Raw genomic sequence first — 17544 nt, forward strand, 5'->3', positions numbered from 1 at the left:
ACCATAGAAATCTCACAATTATCTTGCCTCCCCCTTCCCACCCCACCCCTCCTCACCCCAGTCATAAAGAACCCCCCCCCCCCCTCCCTCCCCAATATTTTTCACCATCTTTATATATTTTATTTCTTCATATATCATCTAACTTCAGGTTTGACCGAAAGAGATTATTTGCAGATTTCAAATTTTGAGAAATTGTTGATTTTAAAGTTTGATTCATTGAAATTAAAAGATTGAATATAACAGGAATTAACGGATGAACTTAAGCCTGAAAATTGTGATGCTTTAATTACAGCTAAAATGATGTAGGCTTGGTGTTTCACTCATGCAACATGACATTTAATACACACCCTCAGACAACTTCTAATGCAAAACAAACAATTATATAGGTGCCATGCACAGTTGGGATGTAGAAGTAGTCAAGTTGAAATGTTGATTCTTAGTTAGAAAATAAACAATTGCAGCCATTAAAATCAAAATCCACATGTAATGTTTTCATTAGAAACCTGTTTTTACTGCACTGTAAAAGAATAGCAATGCTTATCAGTGTTCAATGTGATTGGGTAAAGGATCCTGCTGTGTTTATTGTGTCTCTGTTATTGTTAGTCTAGAGTTGAAATATGTCTTGCTCTGTGTCAAAAACATAATGTCCCATGAGTGGAACACCAAGCCGTCATCATTTTAGCTGTAGTTGCTTCTGCTTGTAATTCAAATCCAATCTTTTGAAAACCTTGTATAAATAACATAGGACAGTGAATACCAAATCATAGCCAATGTCAAGGTTTTATGAACAGACAATTTCTTTTCTTCGTCTTATCACATTGTCATCATACAATAGAGAGTATATCATGTCAAAGAAGTCTTTATGACTTTTCCTGTAAATAGTTACAATCATAGAAATTCACGTACTCAAAGTGGCACAAGCTGAGTTTGTAATTATTTAGTCAAGTGAAAGTGTTTGAAACCTTGGTTAAACTATTCTAGTATAATATTAATGTTAATACATGTCTTCTATAACATTGCAAGTCTTGTCTAGCATTGTAACAGTTGATTGCATTGTAGGGGTTGCCTGATGAACATTTGTATGCATACAAAAATTATATCGTTGCATCATTTCTAAAGTATTACCTTCATACCAGGTTTGAGTTCAGTCAATTGCAAATGATAGTTAGGTATGCTTCATGGTGTAGAACACTAAGAGTGACTGTTGAATATGCAGTAAAAATTAATATCGAAAAACTGACCAACTCAGCTTGTGCTCCTTTAATGTATATTATTAGACACGTACCAGAGATGTCTTGCAGTGGTGCATACGCACTAGTGGTATTTTCACTACAGTGCAATACCGAAAACAGAGGATGCAATCGTTTGCTACACATGAAATTGTGTGATTGCGTTGTATGTTTTTTATAACTTTTTATGGAAATTTGCCATTTCAGATAAACATATGTAATAATAACAACGCTATGCCATGTGAGTTCCAGTGTTGGGTACTCAGGTTTTTTTAAAACTCATTCTTGTAAGTATTTTCTGCTGCACTTTCACTCACGAAAGTATGGGCACAGAGAACACTGCAAGCACTCATGCAAATACCCCCCACCCTCGAGTACGCCACACTTTCACTCATGTCATGAAGTTCTATCATAGTATGCCATAGTTATTTCATACACAATTTGGTATGACAAAATGTCCCAAATTTCAACTAAAAATAACCTTTTCTTGCTTAAATTTCAGTCCAGGACATATTACTCAGAATTTGTATATAAATGAAACAAAATAACGAAATGTATTTATGTGTAGAAATAATATGTCATATAAAATTGAGTTTTCCGTGATTTATCATTTTAATGTTTTTGTTTATTTTTTGTATAAATAATATAAGATTATCATTAACTTTTGTGATTGTACTTCTCATTATGGAATTTTTCAGTAAATGTAAGACTGTAAATATATAAATGAACTTACTGTTTTATTGTAAATATAGTCGGCATTGTGTTCAGTATCGTACATATATAAAGAGATTCTGTTATTTTCATAAATTGTTAGATGTACTTCTGACTAAAATGTGTTCATGTCTTATTGAATGTCATGATATCTACAGAGAAAGTTTTTATGACAATTTCTAAATAAATTGTACTACCACTACTATATCTTGTGCTCCGTTTATGAGTTTAAGGTTCACATGTTTTTGGCTTTATTTTTCATTTTTGTGTATTACGCTTTTCCATGTGTCCTGTTCTTCCCTGTATGAATTTATCACATCATTTTTTACACGTGTGTAGTACGTAAGGTACGCTGTGGTAGGGCGCCCTCACACATCGGTCAACTCCTTTCACATAGATAGAGCAGACCGGTGAGGGCGGAGCGACATCACGATGGGTCATGTTCCACCACCATCAAGCATGTACAAATGTAGATTGGTTTGGCTGGTCTAAGATGGGGTCACCTACTATGTAGTCTTAGTCAAAATGGGACCAATCTTTCTCATTTAATTAAAAAATTTCAAACTTTTTTTTAATCCTGGAGTTTAACTTTCATGAGAATTCCTAAATACCCTCACCCACAACCCTCCTTAGTACCTGCCGGTTCCTGGGCTGCCAGTGAACAGATCCTTAAATACAATTCTAGTTCAATGGCATATTAGCTAATTTTGTAGCCAAGAACAATTTTGCCCGAGTTTATAGCGTAGATTGTATTCACAGACTAACATCACCACCATAGCAAACATTTAGGAAGGCGTTCTGGATTTCTTTGTCGTTGGTGGCAGTATATATTGGCAAATGTTTTTGAGTTTCGGGTGATCGCCGCCTTCGCCTTGGTGAGAAGGCGTCGATCACCCGGAACAAAACAAACGATACAAAACGATGGAAATAGAGGTAAATAAAGCATGTACCGCTTTCACCACATCAGATTTTAATCAGATTAGGGGTAGGGATATCACTCAAACATTTTCATGACAGCAAATAATGTCGGTTCCCTAAAAAAAATAGGCCGATCTATTCATTTTCGCTGTTTTATGTAATTTGATTGATGGAAAAGTCAACCATCTATACGATAACTATTTGTCCGTTCTTCCTAAGTAGCAGCACAAGCTATTTATGAACAGTGAAAACAGAGATATGGAAAGCGTACTTTAAATTGTTACCTGCAAAAGGAACAGCTTCTGATTCGCTACACATTCATTTACTTTAAAAAGTGTGCGTGAAAATAAGTCGACCAGCTTGTGCTTTTAGCGTGTAACTGTGTACGTGCGGTAAAATGCTATTGCGGATACCGAGAATTCGTAGGATGTAGGTCATAGCCCCCGAACCCAAGCATAAGAAATAGGTCGGGTTGTCAATGGCTTCCTTAATAGGGAGCCTTCAGTAACTACAGGGGGAGCAGGGGAAATCAAGCCCAGTCTATTGCGTAAAAGGCGACCTCCCCCATTCCGTTTTTTTTAAAGTGATTCCCCCAATTTCGTTTCTTTAAATGATGACTCTTTTTCTGTTCAAATATTTGAAAACAGGGTTAAAATGCTGTTCGACGTGAAACGGGACAGAATCAATGGTGAGGACTCGATCCCACCGCTGCCACCACATTGATGTATTTAAAGGCATTTATTTTTCCCCACTACTACTACAATGGGGAATGTATTTGTGTGAAAGCATTGCGTTTATTATTTAATTTGATATTTGTGTTTGTAACTAATTATAATGGCTGAACTGAAGACCAGAACATGGACATTGTCGGAACCGAGGTCGACATCTTCACTCCACAACATGATCACCGCTATCTTACCACAGTGTGCCCCCTTTACTCCTGTGAGACCCACTCCTCTCCTCACATCACAACTAACAACTGATCCACTGCATGGCACATAAGATTGATATGTCCTGATATTACGGTACAGTGGTGGCAGTGGTGGGATGTGGCAACAGTGAGATTTGGATGTGGTGGCAGCGGTGGGATGCCAAAAATCACAAAATAATGTAAAGATAGATAATAAATTGAGTCAAAATAAAATATGACCCTCCCGTAATTCTATTTTCTATAATATGGCCCTCCCCGAGAACCGATTTGAAAAAAGTTACTCCCCAAGGCCTATCCCCCGTGTAATTACTGAAGGCTCCCTTTGTAAAATGGCAGTGTTCGTCAAATCTAGAGCTCTCGAAAAAGTTAAGTCCAGAACAAAAGGATAATCCTGTGTAGTCCTTATGATTCCATCGATAAGATAGTGAGGTGAAAACCTGGCATGGGTCACTGGCCTTTAAATGTTTTCAATCTATATAGGTTATTTTATTACGTCAATGATAATTCTAATGACATAATCAGTTGATAATCATTTCCTTTGGGTTCTTGTTTTTCTGTTTTTCTACTCACTAATTACATAATACGATTCCAAAATTTGCACCCGTGTTTATGTTTTCGATATTAACACAATGTGTGTGCTGTTTAATCACACGGTATCGTTGCCACACCCCCAGGGGTATTTTTTATCGAAAGCGAACCCATTTGCAATTCTACTGATACTAAGGTCACCCTTCAGAATAACGTGATGTAATTTGACTGCCAGTGATTACGTCATCAATAATTACCTTGTAAAGTGCAGGTGTTAAGGTTTACCCTTTTTGTAAATGGTTCCTCGTTATACAATATTTAAACTAAACAAAAACACAATTGACAACATCTCCAATATTTTCAGGTGTGGAAGTCATGTATTTTGCTGAAATGTTTTTATTTCTGGTGTTGTCTTTAAAACGGACAAAGTCTTGTTACAGTACTTGTGCATGTTTAAGTTTCGTCACTTTTATTTCAAAATAAAAAGTCACTTATATTTTACTATTCACTGAAACATGTGTGATATCGGTATCTACTGGTAAAACTCTTGGGTTGCTACAATATCATATTTATACATCAGTGAAATCCGTTCGCTTTATGATTGCACAATATCACACAAGCTCAATATTAAAGCGAACTTCGTTAGGGGGGGGGTCTGGCGTCAATGCGCCTGCGGAACTTCATTTTCGCATTTTTAACCAAATTTCGACAGAAAACTTTCACTCCTTCAATGATAACAGTTTTGTATTTACTATTGAGATGTTGATAAGTTGATAAAAATTTACTTCTAATGTGAGATATGGTGCTGGGTTTCTGGTAGTATTTTTAATGTGTTTACAATCATGTTTTTACATTACATCGATCATAGTGGTGTGACTGCTAGTTTTCATCATAGTTTACATCATAAATGTTTGATGTCGCACTCTGTTAGGGGGGGGGGGTGACCTAATAAACGAACGACGTTTGTTTGTTGAGATTGTGCAACATTGTGCAATCGTTAATTATAAGATGTATGTTTGTTCGTTGTACTTAACTCAACATTAGCAGCTGTATAATCAAAGTTGAAGGGGTTCATTTCCATTCATCACACCTTTGAATAAATTCATTGTGTTCTAAAGTGGCCATATTGATGAACATTGTTTATTTATCCGGGATTTTGAAATGATAAAATAACTCTACTACGTTTTGTGAAAGACCATATACCTAGTCATTGCTTGTAACTCAATAAATTTCAAAACATTGCAAAATCACAGATCGTGGTGTAAACAGGCTATCTGTGTACCCAATATATTGAATCAGTGCCAACACATGTAACAGCCATTTCAACACGTAGCATATTTATCATTAACGAGCTCTACAAAACAAATATTTTAATCGCCATTAATTTAGTAATTAAAAACAGCTTAGAGGTATGCCTAATTAATACAATCTATATTCTCCATATAATGACATCAATTGATCGCGTACTTGTATTTTTGATAATGGATGTTAGATACAGCATATGCATTTTTTTACAACATAAAGTTGTTGTTAAATTTGAAATCAGCAGGAACGTGGAACATCACTAAAATGTTTTGTTTATAATTACAGGGTTTTTTTTGTTACTCGTCACACCTTCCAATCCGAAACACACCACATTCTAGAATACCAAACCTATAAAGGGTCTTCTTAATTGTAAACATTTTGTACAGTGACTTTAGCTGAAAACTGACTGGTCCCAATTGCGGGTCCTTCGAGTCGAAAGTTGCAAGTTTTATATAATTTTGAGTCCATAAACCTTTCGTCGGGCCGTATAGTGCATTCTCGCACGCCAGGGCTAATATTTCTTCTTTGATACCGTCGCAAAATCATGACGATGCGTCTTCGACACTGTCGTAAAAGAGGACGTGGTCTACGACGATGTGATCGTGCTGTTTGGGCGAACAGCATTACAGACTATCACTGAGTCCCGAAAATCCATCGTCGCAAACCACAGCCTCTTTTACGGCACCGTCGAAACGTGCCGTCCAGATGGCTTTATTGTGAAAATCAAGTCCATCTGTGTGTAAATATTTCAGACCATAACATTTAATTTTCACTCCATCACCTCCAATTCGCTTAAGCATACTTGTGTGTTTATATTTATGGAAAAATTTCCGGCCGGCAAAAATATCAAAGCTGACTTTTTAAAATGTACAAAAAATATCATTTTCGATTCCTCGGTTTTAAAGTTTTTGTCGATAGAAAATGTCTAAAAGTACGAAAAATCCCGACTATGACTTTACAATACTTGTCCCATGCTGCAGACAGTTATAAAGTTTCAAACGTGAGAAGAAAGCTCTACTTGCTAAGCCAGTCCAAACACATATTCATATATAAGTTTCAAACAAGCAACATGGTTGCTGAATACTCACCAGCAATCACGTCTAGCAACGTTTATGATCACTTTACGGTACTCGTAAGTAACGTTTTCGTAGATAACTCGAGAACGATGTATGTACGTTTGCATCGTGAATGAAAACGTGTTGCGATGTTTAAAACCCCGTACGATGTTTTTTTAACCCCCTCCCCCCCCAAAAAAAAAATACCGTCGTAAACATTTCACGTGGAAAATTATAACATAAAGTCATACAAACCCCCCCCCCCCCACACACACACACACACACACACAGACCTACTGGGCGGGGCACCGTGAGCGTAGGCACCACTTTTTCAGCAGAAAACCCCCAAAATCACGACCTCGTGACAGAAAAAGTTTTAGTACTGAATATTACACATGATTCATATTGAATACTAATGAGTATTATCTTGTACACACGTGCATTTTCTTCCCAATGTTACTGAGTTGGTTTTCCTGTTTTTTGTTCGATGCCAAGAGCCTGTCAGTGGTATCTCAGACAACCGATTCGATGTGTTATATGTGTGGAGGTATCTATTACAACTGTTATCAGCCTACCCATTACGTGTTAATTGTCCTCTGTGTCAACATAATCCACGGCTGTAAAATAGATACTATTGGCATGACACTAAATCCTTAGTGGACAGTAAAAAGCACACATCATGGAAGCCTTGCTCACGACGGAAGTGTTTAACACGACAGCGGCTGCAGTTACTGTCCCTAGCTGCCCAGAGGACTCTGACATTACCGTCATGGTGGTAGAAAATCTCTTAAATGGCACCAATGCCACGGAACCGGTACCGGTTTTTCCGTCTTATTTCAACGCCGTGCAGATTGCCAAAGCTGCGACCACTATCATCGTCACCCTCGGGATGATGATATCAATGGGTTGTGTTATCACCTTCCAAGAGACATTCGCACATATCAAAAAACCCTTTCCAATTCTGATAGGTTTTATATTTCTATGTCAATATGGTATTCTTCCACTGACTGGTTTTGGTCTTTCCCATCTTTTTCAACTGAAACCAGCGTATGCTCTTGGCGTGCTCATCATGTCATGCTGTCCGGGAGGAACCACGTCTAATATTCTGACATACTGGATTCACGGTGATGTATCACTCAGGTAAAACAAGTTGTTCTTTGAGTAAAACGTAGCGTCATGGTGATAAATATTTTTTTTCAGTCAGACTAGCTCGTACCCTCCGCTGTAGTTCCCGCCAAGACAAAATTGACCTGGCGGGAAGGGAACTAGAACAGTGTAACCCCTTGGTGTGTTAAAATGATCCAGTGCTATCAAAAGCACAACGAGAACGTCATATTTTGTTACAGAAGACGCATGCCTGCATATTTTTACACACCTCGCAACTTCTATGTTGAAGTAGTCAAATGGATGAGAAACGATGATTTGTTTCCCATATTTTTCTACTTTGACATAACAATGTGAAACAGCATAGTAGACCAACAGAGACACTAAATCTCTCCAAAGATACCTGTCTCTATTACTCCATACACACCAACGGTGGAGTAAACTTTTTGTGAGGATAAAAGCCAGTTACTACCAAACCAGAGTGACTATAGAGATACCATAAGGAAGCACGATGTTTTGTAGGTCTCACACAAAGTGTTTAGTTACAAATTATGTAAAATAAAATAGAGAATGACAGCGCGCAATCATATAAAATGATACATTTTATCTCATTGTGAACACAAATCAATATCACTTTCCGATCAAACAAAGAAGGTATAGTTACAAAACTGTTTATTTGTGTTCACAGTGAGATAAAATGTAACATTTCATGTCTGTGCGATCTATCAGTGTCTCTATTTCGTAACAAAAAAAAAAAGTTTTGAGAGATGAAAAAGACATTGTGCCGTCTAATTGAACTCTATAGTCTCTTTGGTTTGGTAGTAACCTAAAATATCTACTATAAGGATGTCTTGTGTGAAAAAATTGTATTATAAACACTGCTGTTATATTGTCTAGCCTTCATGGGTAAAACACTCACTAAAGGTGACTCATCAACCACCAAGGGCTTAAATTAAAGAAGGATTCAAATGTTTGCAGCAATAAAATGTAGCAAAATTAATATTAGTCAGTAGTTGTTGTTGTTGTTGTTGTTGTTGTTGTTGTTTGTTGTTGTTGCTGCTGCTGCTGCTGCTGCACAATAAGCGTTCGGTTTCATATCAACTGATTTATATCGTAAATGTTTCTATGTACATGTATATACCTATAAAGGAGCTCGCTACAATGATACGAATTTAACATATTGCGAGACATAGTTCAAACACATAGGGGCCTATTATGCATTTTTCTAGTAATCTTGTAAGTCAAAATCAAACTAATAACGAACATCAAAATTCTACAAAACTTTTTAAATTCTTACATTTTTCTCGTTTCGAATTTTCTTTCTGTTTCTTTGTCTCTTGCCATTTTCTGTCTTCGATTGAAAACTCCAATGAATTTCCCCAGTCTTTATTATTTATTATTTATTATTCTTTTCATCATGAAACAGTATATATGGGCACATATTCGCAGTCCTACCGAGAACATTGGAAACTCCCGAACAGGAGATCTAGATTCTCCCAGAGCAGAGGAAATCTTTCAATCGGGACATTTCGTTCATGAAGTTAGACAAAATATATATTCAAATTGAATCGCGATCTGGAAAGTTCTATCAGGGTAAACTCTAAGTCTAGAAACTATATGTGTGGGCTCATTTTCTCCGATCACTTTCTCCACAGCTAGATCTCTCTAGAACTCTCCCATCTGGTCAAGTGTGCCTTGTTTGAGAATAAAATACTAAAAAAATTGCATATATTGATTCGCAACTTTGCAAATGAAGTTGAGAGTGTTTAGCCTTTTACTCGACGTGACCATGGACAAGTTCTGTATCACAAAGACGGTACTGCAAAAGAACCTAAAATAGAATTTCAATTTGGCGGCACGATATTCTGACATAATTCTCTTTTGTTACGAATTACACACACAAAATACAGGCACTGATAGTGTGCAAGTTCATGAAATTTTGCATTTGATCTCACTGTGAACACAAATATTAAACATTAATTTTCTGTGTTTCAACCTTCCTTATTCATGCGACAGCGATGTTGATTTGTATTCACAGTGGGACAAAAAGTATCATTTTATATGTGTATCAGTGTCTGTATTTTGTGTTATGTCATTTGTAACGTTGTGTAAGATACAAACACCTTGTTGCCTATAGTATTACAAAATTGAAACTCTATAGTCACTCTGAATTGGTAGTAATGGCATTAGTCATCCTGCACATACTCTCTCTCACAGACATGGCCCAAGACAAGGATGGCTCGATCGACTGACCGTACCTTTGCTAAGCTTATGATACATGCACTATCAAATTCATGAATACATCTAATACTAGTAGATTATTTTGTGGTTTCCATCGAAAATTGACAACTTTGAAGTAATGGTGATATTAATCGACAACCGGAATCACTATTAGGAAATTAATTTGAACTACGAAGTTTCATAATATAAAGTTGTTGATGAAAAAAATCAAACCTGGAACCTGTAACACGACGATTCACTGGAAATCATGTCAAAAATATTACCTTTTCTTTGTTATGTTGAATTGCCTTATTTTAGTTTTGAGAGTCATTTGAGGCAGGGATCGTACTCAGTTTGTACCGTACCGTAACGTACCGTAACGTACCGTACCTTGGTGGGACGTACCGTATCTGGGCCATACGTACACATTCATTAACCTGAATGCTCGCCAAAGAGGTTGTGTAGAAAAGGTACAGGACAGGTACATAATCAAAACCACATTTATTGCAATATGGTGTTCCCCAAAGTTTTGTGTTCGACCCCATTCTCTTTACTGTAATAATATATACGAGTCAGCTCCTGGAAATTTCATTCCGTAATCTGTATGCTGGTGATACCAAATTGTACAAGTAGTGCTTTAAATTCAGAGATATGACTAACACTATACAGCTTAGGGACTCAACTGTAACAGAAATCCACAAATGAATGAACTGCAACTTATTGAAACTCAACTCAGACAAAACAGAAGTCATTTTCTTCACCCAAGACTTTATCAAAGATCGAAGGTACGAGACCTTGGAGTTACTTTGGACATCAGACGAGTTCGGATAGAAAAATGAGAATTGAGTAAATTAGGTGTACACATTTGCAAACTACCACATTAGAAATATTGCAAAATCAGACACGGGAAGCGACTACACATCTTGTTCATGCATGCATTTGTGAAAACTCGATTTTTGAAATCGTCTCCTATTTGGCATACTCAAGCTAGCCTCGGAAAATTGCAACTTGTGCTGCATGCGCACGTCTCGTCACAAATAAACACTATATAGACATGACTGGTTACTAATACAACAGAAAAATCTTCTATCATTTCGAGCAGTTCACGGTATCGCACCTGTCTACGCAGTACCTCATCTCTTTACATCAGCCATCTCGTAAAGTACTAGTAGTAGTACTTACTATACGGAAATACCAACCCGACAGAAGTCATTCGGAAATCGCGCCTTTTCTCATGTCGTTCCGAAATTTTGGAATGCACACGGAATTACAAAAAAATGACTTCTTTAAGACCAAACTTAAAAATCACCTTTTTTAAACAGGCATATGGCTTATAAATCAGTCAATATTGTTCGAATTCTTTCTTTTTGGGTCTTCATGTTGTTTCTGCCCATGAGTTTATTCAAGTTTTTTTTATACTTTTTTTTCCGCCATTTTTTAACTTTGCGAGCAGCTGCTATTTCTATGACATTTTCAACTATCATTAATTTTGTCCAAAATTTTGAATAACAGTGGAGAAGTTCTCCACTGTCTATGGTTGAATTCTATTTGAATATTTTTTTTTTTTTGGGGGGGGGGGTAGTTCTTGTTCAGTTCCTATGAACACTAACTGCATATAATGGCGCTATATATATTTTTTGTATTTTGAGCTTTTTATTGTTTATCATAGATTGATAAACATGTTCTCTCTGCAATACATTTCAGATTTTCAACAGATGGTTGTCTAGAAATACCCAGTTTAAATTTTTGAAAGGACGCATTTATTGAATTTCTTAGTTTTCACACTGGAAAAAAAATTATTATCAGAAAATCGAAGGATATATATTTCATGATTTCACCACCCAACACGTGAAGGAATATTACTAGGTTGTGTCAGAGTTCAAAGTTCGATGTCTAAGCTTATGTTTGATCTCGTCGGTGACGATACTATAAATATCCGATATGCGAGTCAATGTCGCCGCGATGTCCTCGGACCCAGATTGCAATTAGTACAGTGACCCATGAATCTAATCTATGCATCCATGCATGCAAACTAAAACGCGGACACCATAATCAGTGCAGTTTGTCTGTACTGGGCAGGAGTCTGTATAAGGGTCAGCTTAGGTTAATGGCCATACATGATACACACAGCCCCTAATTGACTAGTGTCATCTTTGCAATGTAGTAATCAACAGCGTTTGTGCCAGCCTTCAGTGTGTTCAGATTGTACGAACTTTAGCCTACATTACCAAAAATTATCGAATTTACGCCATAAGTTAGGAGATAAGTTGCATATAGTAAACAGTATCGTAACCTTGCCACGGAGTGACCCATAACTAAATTTTAGTTAAGAGAAACATAACATTTGGCAAAAACCAATTTTTTTGCTACAAAAAAAAAAGTTTAAAGAAATATGTGAAACTTTGACAAAAATAAACTTTGAAAATTGTCGACATGTAGAATCCTTTAGACCTAATACGTAATCACAGAGTATATATATAGATAGCAGGAGTGCTGAATAAACATCCTATCATCATAGAATCTGATAAGTTAATCAGTACAGTACTTGTAATCAAGTAGGAAGGAAAATAAAACACATTTACCTTATTATTGCAGATATTTTCGTCGTAAATCGGACAACCATTTAGCTAAATTAGGTAAATTACTAGTCATTTGACAAGATTACTTGCAAAGACTTTGTTTGTTTTTGACTGACTGGACCTGCATCTCCATATAGGCATTGTGACTGCAGGGTGTTATCAGGAGAGTGCATGCGAGGCTCAGGTGTACGCGTACATGTGCGGTAAGGCTACATGACCTTTTGCTTCCATTTTACTGTAAACCCAAAGTTCTATAACCAATGCCACATCGACATAACTTGTATTTTATCGCAATAGCAGGCATGTCAGAAGTTGAAAGTCGAAATTTTGTTGTTTTTGTGCCAGAATACAACAGCAAGGCGATGGGGATTTTGAATTTTGTTTTCAGAGAGGGGAACACAAAATTCAAAATCCCAATCGCCTGGATTCCAAGCTTGGTGAAATGGGTACAATAATTACAATTAATAGAGCTGTTACAGTATTGAAGTGGTCAGGCCTAACAACATTGTAAGGTTCAAATTACGTTCAATCTTAGAATAGGTAGGAGAGGTAGATATGTTATTATATATATATATATATATATATATATATATATATATATATATATATATATATATATATATATATATATATATATATATATATATATATAGGAAGTCAGTGGTAAGATTTGTCCGTAGTACAGTGCTCGATACGTCTGCACGCAGACGTATCGAGCATCTCCTGACGTACATCAACATCTCCTGACGAGTGATTTACTCACGAAACAGGCTTGTAGAGACGAAAAACCCGACTTGATTTTCTTCTACCCTCAACATATATATATATATTACGCTCTGCCACTGTGGTATAGAGTACTGTCTTAGCAGATTGATACTCACCGAGTTATATATATATATATATATATATATATATATATATATATATATATATATATATATATATATATATATATATATATATATATATATATATATATATATAATGTGTGAGTGTCTAGTCCAGGTAGTTATGTTTTCTGTTGTTTTCCATATGATCTCTGTGTTATTGGTTTCTTCCCATCAGATGTACAGTCATTACAGATTTGAAGAACAGTTTTATATTGACTTTTTAAGTTGATGTCAGTTTCCGCATCCACATTTATTGCGAGACTTCACAATTTTCGCGATTTTATTATTTTTTTCTCGAACATGTAAAAATGTTTAGGGTCGGCGTGAAAAACTAGATGGGGTCAGGTAATCAGAACCAAACAATTTCTTATAAGGCCTCATATGGATATGAGGAAAGGGTATTCATTTTTGAATTTTTAATGACTAAAAATCCTCTAATATGTTTTACATCGTTTTACTGCTTGGCATAAACAAAGTGAACCAAAACAGACAAGTTTTTCTTCCTAAAGCAGTCAATTGCAAAAAAGAAGACAAACAAACAAACAATAAATAAAACAATAAATAAAACAAACAAACAAACAAACAGACAGACAGACAGACAGACAGACAGACAGACAGACAGACAGACAGACAGACAGACAGACAGACAGACAGACAGACAGACAGACAGACAGACAGACAGACAGACAGACAGACAGACAGACAGACAGACAGACAGACAAATAAATAAATAAATAAATAAATAAATAAATAAAATTGTTTCTAAAAACTTACTTATTGTTTCTAAAAACTTACTTATTGTACGTGAAGTGGTTCTTAAACAAACTGGATGAACACAAGAAATCTTTTGAAATCACCAACAAACTCAAGTAATTACAATTTTTAGACACACAGACGTTTCAAATACGATAGATGAATCGCAAACTGGATTTGTCTAGTGCTATCCTTAATCGAGTCTCAATATCTCTCTTTACATGATTTGTTACCAATTTGGCATCCAGACTAAAGGGTGATTGTGATGTAGATCACGTGTGAACCCAGCGTTTTACACTTTTTCAAATTCCTGGTTTTTAATAATTTTAGATTCCTGACGAAGATCCTTTGTACAGTAGAAATAAAAGGTTTTAAATTCAACCTCACTGGGAGCAAGTTCTTGTCTTTTCATATCGATAAGTTCTCAAGTTCTAGTCTCCCCACAAAGTGTGTATTCTCTGTAGTTAGCTGGTCTTCGTTTATTCAAACTCATACTTCCAAATTACGTTGTTTAAGTCGCAATACAGTTTGAAGGTGATGTAGTCATCACTTGAATTGTGTGTACAATTCTCTGTATTTACAGTTATTAACAAAACATTTTTAAAATTGTTATAATTCCCAAATTCATTATCATTTTCTCCTTTCTTACAGCATTTGTATGACGACATGTTCTACCATCGTAGCATTTGGTATGATGCCGTTACTGCTGTTCATCTATAGTAGAAGTTGGACTGAGGACGCGGTCGTCATTCCCTACAAACAGATTGTCATTACCCTAGTCTTTATATTGGTTCCGGTTGTCGTTGGAATGCTTTTACGGTATAAGTCGAAATCGATTGCCGAGAAGGTCAGCAAGGTACGTCTGTTGTATGTTCACGATTTTTTTTGAAACGCATGCACACCACACACAATGTATGTACTTATATATACGCCTGGTGTATGTGTTTTAGGTTGATATGTGTAGATGTCGAATTATATACACACTGCCAAAAAATTAATAACATGTTAGTTAAAGCTATTTAAAGTGCCACACAACAGGGTAGAGTAGCTAGGCATAGTTGCGATCTGGCAGTTGTGATCGAAAACAACAAGCGGGAATCTTAGGCGAGTTGTGTCAAACGTGTTCTTTTTGAACATGCGTTCGGAGAAATTTTTTTCAAGGGCCTGGTGACTTGATGCCTCCCTCTGCCAATTCACGACCACAGCAAATGAAGATATGATAAACAAAACTTAGTGGTGGTCAGAAACGTGTTCTAAGGATAAACTTGGTCTTTATCGAAATTTCAAGCTTACTTTTATACATAAAAACATATAAGACTTTGTTGGTGTTAACCAGTTTGAGATGCTCTTGCCTTGGACTGGCAGTCGAGGAAGGCAGGTCCCAGGGCATCGATTTTGAAGACCGTTTTTGCAAAATTTGAATGTCAACGGATGTTGAGAATGAATTTCATTTCATTTCAGTTTGCCCCCTGTACCACAATCTGAGGGAAAATACTTAGGCTGAAGTGATCGTATAGACAGCCTAATAGAAAAATGTTATGCTCTCATGTAAAAATAATAATTTTGTAATAATCAATTTGTGTACAAATCATTCGGAAAGTAATACAAACGTTCCTGTAGTCGTTTAATGTAAATTACTAAGCCATGTAAATAGAATACTCACTGCCCAATAGGGAACTTGCAAACTCTCCATGTTGAATCATTTTTTGCATCATGGGAAATGTGATAATAAATACTAATCAATTAGCATTGTAAACAATAATGTTACATTGCATTTGTAACCACAAATAATCAAATCATAGTCACCCTTGTGGGAGGTTTATTTTATCAGTAGCTCCAGATTAGGTATTACGAAAACCACGGATAATCCCATAGTCCTTTGCATCTGAGGATGCTCAGTCTGGATTGCAAGTTTCCTATTAAAGGATGACGTTTTTGATCTACGCATTGAAGCCGTCCTCAGTAATTAGACAATTACTAGTATTAAATAAAGTCTTCATTTGTGATCTCTCTGGTTGAACTCATCATTGACTGGTCTCCGTTCTAGTTCAATCTGATTAAAATCCGATGTAGATGTCGGCTAATCGTGCATTGCTATCTTACCATCGTTATTTAGCTTGAATTGGTAAGATAGCAATGCACGATTAGCCGACATCTACATCGGATTTTAATCAGATTGCGTTCTAGTTATGCCTGTTTCTATTCTTTCATTGGCTTTGTAGGTCCTGGCTACCGTTTCTTTAGTTGGCATTGGACTGATCGTGCTCTTTCAAGTTATCCTCCATCCAAGAACATACACACACCATCTTAATTTGTGGGTTATTGGGATCATGCTACCGGTAGTTGGTTCCGGAGTCAGTTTTCTAGTCGGCACACTCGTCAAATTGCCAGGTCCCCAGAAGCGTACAGTGGCAGTGGAAACCGGTTGGCAAAATCTTGGTGTTGCCCTTACTCTTATATTGATGTCATTCCCAAACGACGTTGGCGAAGTAGGGGCCTTTGCTAGTATCTACCTCGCAATACAAAGTACTCTCGTCTATGCTCTCGTACCCGTCGGATGTTTGTGTTCTAAACGTCTGGAAGCAGCTGATAATAAGGCAAAGGGAATCGAATACAAAAATGTCAAGCAGGAAGAAGCAAAAGGTGTGGAGAAAACCAAGCTATCGAATGGGAATGGTTACACAGAAATACGAAAGGATAACGAATTTACGGCTATAGCGATGACATTTGATGGTGTTGGTGAACTTAACCGAGCACAGAAGGAAGCAATCATAAGAGAGACGGTTATATAACAAAACATTTTCTACGCATATTGTTTTCAATGAGGATACACTACTCAACTTGTAATATAACAACCAGTCGAATTTAGCCATAATTGAAAAAACTTTTACATAAACGCTACAAACTTTCTCTTTCCAAACAATTTAAGGGAAAATTTCCTGTCTTAGAAGCCTCTTAAAACATAGTTCATTGACCAATTCTGGACATTCAAAGTGGTAATATTTAGCAGATTGATTACCTTGTCTTTACCCAGTTACAAACTACTTCTTGCAGTAATTGTATTCTCTTTTTGCATTATTTGTCCACTTTACAAACGAAGACTTTGACTACATTGTTTTACAGTCTTTTTTTGCCAATTTGTGCTTAAATACGCTTCAAAATAGTAGTATATATTTGATATATTCTTGTTTTTTAAAATATTTTTTATCTAGGCCTAATTTAGGATATAGACACGAGCTAGGGACGCTATTTTCATTATCCAGTTATTCGATTAAAACATTGTTAAACATATTAGACAAACTGAGATGAATTTTAGAATGG

At 36.3% G+C, this 17544-nt stretch overlaps 1 protein-coding gene across 1 annotated transcript; it reads left to right on the forward strand.

Annotated features, from left to right (window-relative positions):
* The first annotated feature begins 7356 nt into the window (after positions 1-7356).
* Positions 7357-17015, forward strand: LOC144442108 (ileal sodium/bile acid cotransporter-like). The gene is made up of 3 exons (XM_078131378.1): positions 7357-7817; positions 14875-15079; positions 16446-17015. The coding sequence occupies exons 1-3, from the start codon at positions 7357-7359 to the stop codon at positions 17013-17015; spliced, it is 1236 nt and encodes a 411-aa protein (XP_077987504.1).
* Positions 17016-17544: the final 529 nt, after the last annotated feature.

The sequence above is a fragment of the Glandiceps talaboti genome, chromosome 11, assembly GCF_964340395.1.
Source record: "Glandiceps talaboti chromosome 11, keGlaTala1.1, whole genome shotgun sequence".
In the NCBI taxonomy this organism is placed as follows: domain Eukaryota; kingdom Metazoa; phylum Hemichordata; class Enteropneusta; family Spengelidae; genus Glandiceps; species Glandiceps talaboti.

Bases quoted from the DNA above. Each gene is read 5' to 3' on its own strand.
- LOC144442108 (XM_078131378.1), top strand. From the start codon at position 7,357: ATGGAAGCCTTGCTCACGACGGAAGTGTTTAACACGACAGCGGCTGCA. The intron at 7,818-14,874 runs GTAAAACAAGTT...CCTTTCTTACAG, and splicing joins CACGGTGATGTATCACTCAG to CATTTGTATGACGACATGTT. The intron at 15,080-16,445 runs GTACGTCTGTTG...TTGGCTTTGTAG, and splicing joins TTGCCGAGAAGGTCAGCAAG to GTCCTGGCTACCGTTTCTTT.